Source organism: Leptidea sinapis, chromosome 29, assembly GCF_905404315.1.
Source record: "Leptidea sinapis chromosome 29, ilLepSina1.1, whole genome shotgun sequence".
NCBI classification, from domain to species: Eukaryota; Metazoa; Arthropoda; class Insecta; order Lepidoptera; family Pieridae; genus Leptidea; species Leptidea sinapis.
The window spans coordinates 5895659-5909018 of NC_066293.1; the positions used below are offsets into that span (position 1 = coordinate 5895659).

The following is a 13360-nucleotide window of genomic DNA, read 5'->3' on the forward strand; positions in this document are numbered from 1 at the left end:
CAGAGTTTGGCATTTTTTGGTAGGGAAATATCTTATGAGTTCGCGTCACTGACATGCTCATGACTGGCGCACGCGATAAATAAATAATTAGAAAATTAAATAAATAGTTACACACATTTTGAATGAGTGATATCTCGTGAGTTCGCGTTGCCAAAATGCTTATAGCAGTATATCTGTAGCTATACAGCTGACGTATTGTGCTATGTATCATCACTATATAGTATAAAACAAAGTAGCTTTCTCTGTATGCTTAAATCTTTAAAACTACGCAACGGATTTTGATGCGGTTTTTTTTTAATAGATAGAGTGATTGAAGAGGAAGGTTTATATGTATAATAACATCCATTAAATAGTGGAGAAATATTGTTATTTTTGAGGTTTCTAATGTGATGTCGTAAATAATTACTTTTTTTGCGCTTACATTGCAAACGCAGGCTGAACCCTACGAGATTTATCAAAATAATGTACTAAGTATTGTACACATTGAAAAGGTCTACAGAAAACTCGGCTATGGTATATTTCTATCTCTTATGGATATCCCACAATAACATTTTTTTGTCATTTACTTTTTACGACAAATAATGGCTAAATGTCGAAGCGATTTTAACCAATACAGCATTAATACTTATCTAATTAAATACCTTAAAAACATTATTGATTTAATATAGATCTATATGGCCCTATACAGCATATGATTTAAATGAATATTTTCGAAGATATTACAGATTTAAAAAATGCGGAACGTAGCGTTTGCGGCGGTTCTGGCCGGCCGGGACGGCGGGAGCCTATAAATAGCGCGTCGGAGGCCGCGGTTCTGCCTATAGCACTTTGAATTTAGTGACGACTTTGACGCTTCAGAACCTCTTAGTTTTATCCTATTTGCATAAAGTTTATTTGCCTTTGACTGCTACAAATAGAAAGCCACATTTTTGTGTGTCAATACTAACCCGAAAGATGAAAAGACTTTTTCGTGATAGTCTGATTTAAAAAGTAAGTCGGTTTAAAAAACGGTCTAACACCAAAAATACTTTATATGGCAAAACAACGTTTGCCGGGTCAGCTAGTATATTATAAGTGAAATTGAATGGATTTAGTGAAAAGCTCAATGTGTATATATTGTGCATAGATGAAGTATTGTTTTTGTTTGAATATTATATTATTGAAAATAAGTTGATATTAATAATATAATTGTTCTTAAATATTATGATATTTCAAATTTTAACACTACCACTTCTAAGTTATCACTTCTATCGGCAGTCTCTATAACTGCCAATTTTTATTATTTTTTGGACTTTGGCATTGTCATTTTGGTCGATGAATAATTCAATAGATGGATTAAATTTAAGTCCAATTAAAATCCAAGTTCCTTGAGCGTATCTCCATCAGTAATTCAGGCTTCGTAGTTACTAGACTGCATGTCGCCAGTGTGTTAAAGTTGACTACAAATACTAATTGGTGCAACATCACATTGGGCGTGCCTCAAGGTGGTGTACTGTAACCTCTCCTTTTAGCTATCTTCATATTATCTTCATAACGTTCTTCTCTCTATCCATTTGTATGCTGATGATCTACAGATTTACCCATTTATTGCTCATTTATTTATTATTATATATATCTTGAGAATTGCATCAACAAAGGATAACGTAATGCAGATGTAAACAAAATTACAAAATGATGTGATATGTATAGAATTAAATCCACACTAGACACTCGTAGCGTAACGGTCGCGCGAAGAACTAATTTCGGCGTTAAAATAAAATTATAAATAATAGAAATAGTGTTCCGGGAGCTGGTACTTTTTTATTGGAAATTGCCGCCGGTTCATCGAAAAACTTTATCATATTTTTTTCATCTTAAACAAAATTATAATTTTTATGTGCTAACAGAAACTTTCGATACATTTTCTAGACTTCATTTCGAGTGGAATGAGTTATCGCTCAGAATTAACACGTTTTTGACTTGTTGTCTAGCCCATCGGGTCCATTGTATAGCAGAGCTAGCAAAACCGAATAGGTCCCCAGCGTTGTATCTCGGGTGTAGGTTTATATAATCCTCCCGGGTAAGTAGGTGCCGCACCAAGGATTCAATCGGACTTGTTTTCTATAGGATTTGCTGTAGAGCCTTCCTAAGTAGTTTAATTGACGTTTTGTTTTTGTTTTCAATCCCTTCTCGGCTCCAGAAAGACTTACCGCTTCAAAAATGTTTCCAGTAAGAACCTTTTCTGTCGTCGCGACGTGATTCATGAAACCTATCAAGGAATCTCTTACATCCTAACAATAAGTCCCTGGGTATATCACTTGCCTCTTCACACGTATAGAATGTTCATTTTTATTTTTAAAATCTTTTAAATAATTACGAATTTGACCAAATAAATATTTCCATTTCAGATCACCCACAAAAATTTATACGAAAAGAAGTACAGGGAGCAACAGTTTACGAATGCGCTGTCTGTACCCGGGAGTTCCATAAACGCGGAAATTTTAGCCAACATTTTAGCCACGTGCATGAGAAAATGCGGCCCAAACTCCGGAGTTGCCACCTTTGCGATGTGAAAGTCCCCGCGCATCGGCGGGCGTTTCATATGGAAGAAGCGCACGGGTTACCAGCCCCGAACTGTGGAGCTTGCGGGAAAAAATTCGCTTACCCCTGGCTTATGTTGCGTCATCAACAGTCCTATCACATGGGCGAGAAAAATTATATTTGCACGAAATGCGGCATGTGCTTTGGCACTAAAAAGTCACTGTCATCGCATTCCATTAAGCATACAAACGAGAAGGAGTACAAATGTACATTTTGCAATAAGTCTTTCACGTGGAAGAAGAATCTCAAAACCCATATCGATATGCACTTGAATATAAGAAGGTTTGTTTGTAAAAAGTGCGGCAGTGCTTTTGTGCAGCAGACAAGTTTGAAGTACCACGTTACGAAGCATCATCCAGAGTTTTCCGAATAAATTTCGTTTCGCGCTCAGATTAGAGACCATTTTAGTTCTGACATGTTTGGTGAGGTTTTGTTGATTTAGTTAAAATAAATAAAAGTTAATTTAACCTACCGTTATTTTTTGGTAATGTTGGGTCAACACGTAATGAATTCGGCGAAAGAAAGTTATGGTACGAAAAAGAATCAGTTTGTGTGATTGGGAAGAAAAGAAAGAAGGGAAAATTTCATGCCCCGTTGTTCGTTTATATTGGCTTAAGAATGGATGAAACGAGTACATTAACTCCTTTATTGATCGGGATCTGCTCATAGCAGTCAGTCACAATGCATCTCATAAAGATCTTAGGCGTATTCTCGCATCTTACCGCATAAATAAAGTAATTATTGTTATATATGTCGTATGTATATTGTTAAAGCCGTAATACATTTAAGGCTAGATTGACAATCGACTTCATTTCTTACAATTAGTAAAATTGTAATATCAAGGTTTTGACAATAGATTTTTACGGTATCGAGAGCCGTTTTTTCTTACGGTTTTACTGCGAAAACTACTAAAGCTATCGTCGCTCTTAAAGGACATCCCTCACGCGGATCATCATTGAGCTTGCTACCATCCATGCTTAAACTCGTTAAACCAATTGTAAATAGTGGCACGAGATAGGGCTTCATTAAGAAATGCTAATCGCAGCCTAGCTATAGCTTTATTCTTGAGTAAGCCCACAACGAAAGTCATAACAAATCATTGACCGAAAATTTTCTCGCGTTAGGTTCACTTTCACGTGTAACAAGAATTTTAGATTTTCCGCCAATTCACAAAAACAATGAATGCAATATACTACATTAGGTTACCAAAGAGTTCTAAAATTGAAATTCAAAAAAGTTTTCACTAGCACTGTTTCTAACTGGCCAGTTATAAACATTTTCAGTGTTACCCACGTATTGTCATGATGTCAGTTCGCCATGTTAACAAAATGCTGATTTGGGATTAGGTATTGCAATAGCTTGTCATCTCATATCATGTTCCTTCACTATGAATGAAGTTACATCTTATAATGCACATTTGACAACAATTTGTTCGCTTTTCAGCTTGTTATGACCTATTTGGAAGATCGCTGTAAGATTCCCTTCCAAAACTGAAACAACTAAGTAATATATGAAGGGACATTTTTTGTAGGCGTTGAACAGGACAGCAAGTAAAACACGGTCTTATAAACGATACAATTGTAATTTTAGGTACAATTCACAAAGGCTTATGACAATTTAATAAGAACGTGGCGTTTCTGGCATGCGCGTGCGACACTTCCGTTTCGCTCAATAGTTCTTCCCTGACTGACTGCTCGCCGCTCGGCGTTCGCCCGGCATCCGCTCTCGTCCTCACTCGCACCGTACGCCGATTGCACCGGAGCTAAGATGAATACTGAATCATCTTCGAGTCTTCTGCTCGACGTTCTTGGCTGTTCTGACGACATATATATCGATCCAATTCAAAATCACCTTATTCAAATAGGTCAAGGAAATGACACTTCCGAATGTCAAATGTTTTTTTTTTCTTTTTACATTTACCACTTCGGAAAAGGTTGTGTTTTAATGAAAAGGTATGTCAAGAAACTCGTTGCCACTCTTTAATATTAATATTTACAGCTTTATCATTTTATAATTTCAATTACAAAATATGTAAAGTGATGCAACAAAAATAATCAAACGTCAAATATTCAATGTCTTATACCAACTTATACGAATAATTCCAAAAAAAGTAAATGTAAATTAATATGTAAAAACAAGAGTTATAGAGTACAGTAAATGCTTCAATTCACACATACCGTAAATAAATAAAGGTATTTTGCGAGCTTTTTAGTAGCGATTATACATAATATTATAACTTTAATTAAAAAAAAAAAAGTAGAGTTTTTGGTAACAGGATCATCCTGGCACCACAAGTAGCGCACAGTAGGGCCAGCCATCGCCTCCCTTGACCATATTGAAAAGAACGACCCTTCCCATGTCGCCGCCACAAGCAGAGACATTTGTGCGACCATGACGAAGCCTGTCACTAAACAGGCTAAACAGTCATTAATCGCGGTGTTACTAGAAACTCTTCTTTTCTTAATAATTTTTCGACAATTTTTATTCTTAGGCTGAGATCTAAAGAGCGAACTTAGAGTTTGCTGAGACTTACCTAGCGAGTTGAGTCAAAGTCCGAAAAAACATCGCTTTGAGTGCGAGCTAATGCACATAAGTCCACCATAACGGCGACTTAGTCCGACAAATCAGACTATAATCCGAACAAAAAGGAGAATAACAATTCCTTGCGTCATCACAACAGCTGATGTTTGACGTTTTAGAATTGTCGTATAATACACTGTCTGCTGCCACTCATAGCTGTCACACATCTAAAAATGCGTTCCGTTTCTCATACCAAATAAGTAAACAAGTCCATATTTCGCAGAAATCATTCATAGATTTCCACTTATTTCAATGAAACTAATAATCAAATAAGTTTTGGATACTGTTATATTTATAATTCTTTTATAAAAGTTTGTTTAATTATAATCAACACTTTAATGTCTGCCAGTGTGTAATGAATCGCGCGCTTGACCTTTTTATTGGTCTGTCTTGGCTTAAGCTCAGCGTCAAATGACTATAAATACCACTGCACAAGCTGTCAAATGACTATAAATACCACTGCACAGGCTGTTCCTGTTCCATGTTTGACAGCAAATTTTATGTGCCTTTTTGAAGCGCCACTCGCGAGCGTCCAGAGATCTAATTTTGACGTATAATACAACTGGCTGCGAACGAACGTACAATACTCTGAAGTATTTTTCCATTTTGAATTAATTTTGTTCCTTTTCCGTGTTATTTATACTTCAAGATCAACTTAATAAAGTAATTTTTTGTTTTATAAATAGATTCCCACCATCTCTCGATGTTTGGTTGTCATCACTAGTTTTAGTACCTCAGACTCTCGTTACATGGCCAACAGTGCCAAAATGGCGAGTATCAAACAGGCACAAAAGCACTTTGACAGCCGCCAGTCCAGTGGTATATAGTGGTGCGCTAACCTGGAACTCAGCTGTTCAGCAGCTCAGTTTCACGTAAGTAAAATCTTAGTACGCTCTATACACCTTAGCCTTAGTCATCCTCTGACGCTTAAGTTAATGATGGCTTGCAACACTTTTCTTGTGCTGTAAGAAACACCGTCACACGACCGATGCCAAGAGCATTATCAATAGCCGTAGTGCCTGTAACGAGAAAAAATATAATATTAATATAACATTTGACCATAGACTATCAATATAATATAGTTTAAGCAAACAAATCATGCAAGACAGAAGAACATTTCCAACGGATATACATCATCAGCCGGAAGACGCCCACTGCTGGCCTGCCCCAAAGACCTCCATGATGATCGGTCCTGCGCTACGCTCATCCAACCTTTTCCGGCAATATAGAAAAGGAAAGCAAATCTATTATGACTGTAATCGATTTTGATTGATAAGTCGTAAAAAGTTATCCACACTTGATATTAGGTCCTTAGTATTTTGAAGTTATTACCGTGTACAGTGTTTTGAACGAGTATACGAGATGTCTTATATAATACAGCGGGGTGGAGCTACAGTGGGGTCCAGTTCTACTGAACCGTAATAATAAAAAAAAAACATAAAACCATATTACCTAGGTAACACTGTAAATGTTAAGAAAATGAAAAACGGCTTAATGTAGAAGGTTCTCCGTTCCTCTCTACATATCGTCGCATTCGATGGAACTACTGAGAAAAGCAGTGAGCCCATTCTTCCTTAGGGGTATCTTCTATGGCATTTTCGTACGCTTTCACCGCATCTTCAGGGCTCGTAAAGCAAATACCTCAAATTTTATCTTTAGTTCTTGGGAATAAATAAAAGTCGCAGGGCGCCAGGTCAGGACTGTATGGCGGAAGTATGCTTCGAAGGCGCTGCTGTCGAATATTTTCCGAGACGACAAGCAAACAGCGATTGACATACCAGTCTGCAGTGACTGTCCTTCCATCTTCTAGCACAACTGTCGCGATATGACCTTTCCGACCAAAGAATGAGGCAATAATCTTTTTTCCTTGACTTCTTCCTTTCTTTACCTAAGTTGGCCGATCCTCGAAAAGAAACACTCACTGAGCTGATTCTCTTTTAGTTTCGGGTTCGTTACAATATATCCAGCTTTCATCACCTGTGACGATGTCAAATACAGCATTTGAGTCACCGCCGTTGAACTTATCTAACATTTGGTCGTCGGTTAAAGCATGGGAATCTCTGGTACAAAGCTTCCTGACGACTAAATGTTCGTGTAATATTTTTTGAACTTAAGTCGTACCAATGCCCTAGGCTTGCCCGTATCTGCTGATAGGTCACTCTCTTATCTTCCTCTATCATGCTTCGCACATCACTGAGGTAATCTTCAGTAGCTGCTGTTAAAGGAAGTCCCTCACGCGGATCATCATTGAGATTGCTCGTCCACGCTTAAACTCGTTTAACCAATTGTAAATAATGGCACGAGATGGGGCTTCATCAAGAAATGCTAATCACAGCCTATCATAGCTTTGTTGTTGAGTAAGCCCACAACCAAAGTCATAATAAATCATTGACCAAAGTTTTCTCGCGTTAGGTTCATTTTCACGTGTAACAAGAGTTTTAGATTTGCCGCCAATTCACAAAAACATATGACAAATGAACGCAATATACTACATTAAGTTAAAAAAGAGTACTAAAATTGAAAATTTAAAAAAAGTTTTAATATGCAATGGTTCTAGTTGGTCAGTTCCAAAAATTTTCAGTGTTACCCACGTCTCATCTCGGAACATTTTATAAGTAATCTCTAGACATAGGCACTCATATACTTCGTGCCTACTTGTCCCACGCCAAGACGTGCCTTTCACAACTTCTCTACTCGTAGATAGGTAGCGCCCACTAAGGGGGCAATATATTTAGAATTTTTTTTTGTTGCTATTGTAGCACCATTCTGTATATCGACGATGATTGCGTCCAATTCTGTTTCAATTCAGCAATGTTCATCGGAATGTAAGTGCTCGAGATACCCTATAAGATTCATTGATGCGTCACGGTTATACGAGTAGGCAGTTTTCTATATCTTATATATAAAGTTCTCGTGTCCCGGTCTTTGTTACCGGACTCCTCCGAAACGGCTTAACCGGTTTGTATGAAATTTTGATGTGCATATCGGGTAGGTCTGAGAATCGGCCAACATCTATTTTTCAAACCGCTAAATGATAAGGGTCACCCACCCCTAATTATATTTTAACTTATTTCGGGAATATGATTTATACACCAATGGGAGAACATGCTAAGTACAAACATGCGGCCTTTAAGTGGTAATATATCAGTATAGATTATTAACTTAAATATAGACGCGATAAGCATTGAAATTATTTTGATGGTAGATCTTTATTTTCAGGTAGTTGTTTCGATGGAAAATATACGATTAAGGTGACAGGTCACGAAAAGAAATACGAATGCAACGACTGTCAACGAGCCTTCCCAAAACGTCCTAACTTCACTCAATACTAGACGCATGTACATTTGAAACAGGGCCCCAAACTACGCAGCTGTCATCTTTGCGACGTGTTCGTGATCGGGACTCAAAGGTCGCGACATATGGAGGAAAGTACACGGCCTACCAATGCCCACCTGCGGCGCATGTGGAAAGAAATTCTGTTTCCCAAACAAGCTGATTAAACATCAGAAGATAGTACATATGGGTGAGAGGAATCACCCCAGTACTGTATGTGATAAGTCTTTTGCAACTAGATATGCCATGTTGAAGCACTGTGAAACGCATTTGGTGCTTAGGCCTTATAATTGTGACGTTTGCTGGAAGAAATTTAAGAATAAAAAAGGCTTGCGTGTTCTTATGGACATACATAATAACCGGAGGAGATACAAATGCGAGGCCTGTGATCGAGGGTTTGTTCAGTCTTCCAGTTTGAAGTATCACATGACATCAAAACATCACCCAGAAAGCGTTTAAGTTTATATCTTTTTTAAGGCGAAGAAAAATGCATGTTTTGAGTACCATCCCATTATTTATATAAAGTTGTGTGAACATATAATGCTTATTACATTATCTCCCTTAGGTGTGGTGAAATGTATCATGCAATGAAAGAATTAGCATCGAAAGGTAACACACACACTTTGTAACAATATCTTAATTTTTGACGTTTTGTGCTTGCAAAACGAGCATTACATACATTATTACATCTGAGTTTGCCAAACCTACTATATAAAATAGTATCGTACTATTTAAGGTGTCTAACTACTATTATTTTACACATTTAATATAGTTGGTGAAACTTCTATATTTTATCAGCTTAAAGAGTGCATATTGTCTGTGATAAATAAAGTGAGAAGATGAGCGCAGTAGAAGCCATTATCGGTCAGATAAAAGTAGAGATAGTGGTATTCTGCAACTCAAAATTGTGTTATAATGATAGTTAAGAAGGGTTCTTTCACAATAAAAACCTATCTATAAAAGCTCAAAGCAGTAAAAAATATTTATAGAAATGATTAAAGGATTTTTTATTGGAGTTTACTCCTTAAGAATCGATTTTCAAATAAGGCGCCCGGTATCAGAAAAATATGGAGAGTAAAACCTTATTACATGGGATAGTAACGTTTTTCTCATTTAAACGAAAACAGACTTTGTCTGTGTATGAGATACACCTTTACTGATAAGTTCGAGAGAAGTAAAAGTCTTTGATAGTTGTAAAAACGATATTTTGATAAAAAGATAAAATAAACTTATAGATTCTTAAATGTTAATTGTTGTTTGCTTAAATGTAGATTGTTAAATGTTTATGAGTTACGCGCGGCGTGATTGATTACCGATAACGAACTGCTGTCTAAATGACCTAAGTTAGTGCATGTGGCGTATTGTCACTATATATGTGACGTGGGGCTCCGCGCCTTGCTGCCATTCCACGCAGAGCCGATAGAAATGATGATGAGGTTAAGTCTGATACTAATTCAAGATGTACGGCCTTGGTGACCATACAAATAAAAACGGCTACGTATTCTTTTGATACTTTCATTCCTCGACCTTTACTCAATTTTACATCCACAAACCCGGTAAAGTCTACGCCGGTGTGATAAAAGGGGCGTGAAGGCGTTGTCTGAGAGGCAGGTAAGTCACCCATTAAGTTTCCTCCCAGGACCCAATACTTGTGACGCAAAAATGCTGATGTTAGGCGGGGTCCGCCATGTAAGGTAAGTTTATGAGTCTGATCAATTAAGAGCTCTGATAAACGACAGTTGGTTGGTATGATTATAGGGTGTTTTCCTTCTAAACTGATAGGAGCATTCCTGAGATGACCACCAGCTCGAAGTAAGCCTTCCTTATCTAAGAATGGATTTAATACGGTTAATTTACTTTTGTTTGGCAGCTTATTATTACCTTCCGTAATGCAATTTATTTCCTTCGAAAATTCGATCTGCTGCACTTGCTTAATAATGATAGTTTTAGCTCGTGTTAATTCTGATAGTGTCAAATAACGTTGTTTATTTTGTTGTCTAGACGAAAACCTTAATAGTCAGGCGGTTATTCTGACGACCATGATAAATGATCTATATTTTGATAGAAGATCTGGAATGATCTGTTTTCTGATTGTTTTTCTGTTATGGTATTAACTTGTTTCGAAATTTTCTTCTCGACATCCGTAGAATAAGACTGTTTTTTATCTTGTTCATCGAAGTTTAAGAGCCAGGATGGCCCTTTCCACCATAAGGAATAATCTACCAGCTGAAAGACAGCTAAGCCACGACTTGCACAGTCAACAGGGTTTTCCTCGGACTATACATAGCGCCAAGATGTGGGTGGTATAACGTAACATATTTCTTTCACTCAATTTGATACAAAGGCTTTTCATCTGCCGGGATCACCGTTCAGCCAACCCAATACAATCATGGAATCGGACCAGCAGTAGATTTTCACATCATAATAGCTCATACATTCCTTAACTTTTAACATTAATTTGGAAAGCAACAGAGCACCGCTTAATTCCAGCTTAGGTAGCGATGTATTTGATTTAGTTGGTACTAACCTAGCTTTCCCAACAAAAAATGACACAAGTGTGTCGTCACTCCTTTTAATTCTGCAATATATGACGCACGCGTATGCTTTAAGCGATGCGTCACAGAAGCCGTGTAATTCAATACGATCACTTTGTTTAGTCCCTATCCAACGATTTATTTTCAAGTTATTAATCCTGATTAAGCAAGATATCATATCTTGCTTTATCTGTGACCATTCTGATTGAATTTTTTACGGCAAAGTATCGTCCCATTTGATATCTGCTGACCACACACGTTGAAATGTGATTTTTAGCTTAGTTGATAGTGGTGCTAACCAGCCCAAAGGGTCAAATAGTTTTGATATATCGAATAGTAAGGAGCGTTTAGCATCAGGCTTAGTTGTTTGTTCTATTTTAGTGTCAATAGAAAATGTATCTTGTTATGGATTCCAGCTGAGTTCAAGAATTTTGGTATATTCGAGTTGTTTAAAGTTAAATTGCTCATGCATGTCTAAGTCATTGTTTAATTGAATTATTTCAGGGACATTTGATCGCCATTTTCTATGATTAAATCCACCTGATTTTAATAAAGTTATAAGATCTTCGCATAACTGTTTTGTTGATGCAACGGAGTGACCCCCATGGACCAGGTCATCTATATAACATGATTTCTCAACGACATCCGGAGCTTGATCTTGATACTTGTTATTGCTGAAGCTTGATCGTTCGTCTGATGCTAACTGATGCAACGTCATCATGGCTAGGAACGGGGCGGCTTTTGTTCCGTATGTTACCGTAGCCAATTGATACTCCTTTAAGGATTGTCTTGTGTTGTCACGCCATATGATTTTTTGATATTTTTCATCTATAGGATTGACCCGAATCTGTCGGAACATTTTTCACAGTCGGTAGTAAATGCAAATTGAAATTGTCTCCATTTGATTATTAGAGCTTGCAAGTCCTGCTGTAGATTTGGACCACTGGCCACGACGTCATTCAAACTGTTACCTGACGAGTTCTTTGATGACGCATTAAACACAACTCTTAACTTACTAGTTGCGGCTTCGCTGCGTTCAACACTATGATGAGTCAAATAACAAACTGGAGTAGAATTATCTGTAACCGGTATCATATGACCTAATGATATATATTCTTGGATGAATGATTTATAATGATTTTCCATGTTTTCGTTCTCAGAGAACTTTCTTTCCAAAGATCTAAACTGAGCAATGGACTTGGAGTCACCCAAAACTTTTTTCAAAATCAAAAGGTAATCTAACCTAACATCTACCGTCTTCTCGTCTAGTAATTGTATTTTTAAAAAAGTCGATACAATGTTTGATACTGATATCTCATTTTGCTGTGTGATATCCTCTCTTTACCAGTTAAGCCACGACTTGCACAGTCAGCAGGGTTTTCCTCGGACTTTACATAGCTACAAGATGTGGGTGGTATAACGTTACATATTTCTTTACCTCTATTTGATACAAAGGCTTTCCATCTGCCGGGATCACCGTTTAGCCAACCCAATACAATCATGGAATCGGACCAGCCGTAGATTTTCACATCATAATAGCTCATACATTCTTTAACTTTTAACATTAATTTGGAAAGCAACAGAGCACCGCTTAATTCCAGCTTAGGTAGCGATGTATTTGATTTAGTTGGTACTAACCTAGCTTTCCCAACAAACATTGATACAAGTGTGTCGTCACTCCTTTTAATTCTGCAATATATGACGCACGCGTATGCTTTAAGCGATGCGTCACAGAAGCCGTAATTCAATACGATCACTCTACCGTCTTCTCGTCTAGTAATTGTATTTTTAAAAAAGTCGATACAATGTTTATCTTCTACTGATATCTCATTTTGCTGTTTGATATCCTCTCTTTACCAGAACTTTTGTATGTCAATTAAGTCGTTTAGTATTACATTACACTGCAGGGTTCTCACATTGCCACTTAAGATCCAACCCAAACGAGTGTTTTCAGCAATAGGTAATTCTTGATCTACTCGACAAATTCCTTCTAATAAAATTAAGGAATAAATATCAGCCCCAAGTAACATGTCTATTGGACGACTGGTATTAAAATCGGGATCTGCTAATGTTATATTATGTGAATAAGGCCATGATGGTTTGCTGAATGAATGACTGGGTAGATTTTTTACATGATTGTTTATGATAAGAACATTGGTTTGAAATTCTAAATCGCTGTTTACAGATAAGCATTTCATGTGCAACATTCCCTTACAATTGTTTTCATTTGAACCTATTCCAGAGATCACCTTGGCATTTGAAACGAGGCAACCCTAGGTGCTGCGCCGCGTTTTCCCTGGTCTAGTAAAACGCGTAAATAGATGTATGATCCT

At 37.2% G+C, this 13360-nt stretch overlaps 1 protein-coding gene across 3 annotated transcripts in view; it reads left to right on the top strand.

Moving 5' to 3' along the window:
- LOC126973462 (zinc finger protein 567-like) overlaps positions 1-9034 on the top strand; it is a 64195-nt gene extending 55161 nt beyond the window's left edge. Inside the window, exons 6-7 of one of the 3 annotated variants that reach the window (XM_050820762.1) lie at positions 2388-3002; positions 8380-9034. In XM_050820762.1, the coding sequence (XP_050676719.1) occupies positions 2388-2953 (566 nt within the window). In that variant the 3' untranslated portion in view covers positions 2954-3002; positions 8380-9034. Of the gene's footprint in view, positions 1-2387; positions 3053-8379 lie in introns of those variants that run through there. The other 2 variants (XM_050820767.1, XM_050820759.1) reach the window with 2 other exon arrangements.
- Positions 9035-13360: the final 4326 nt, after the last annotated feature.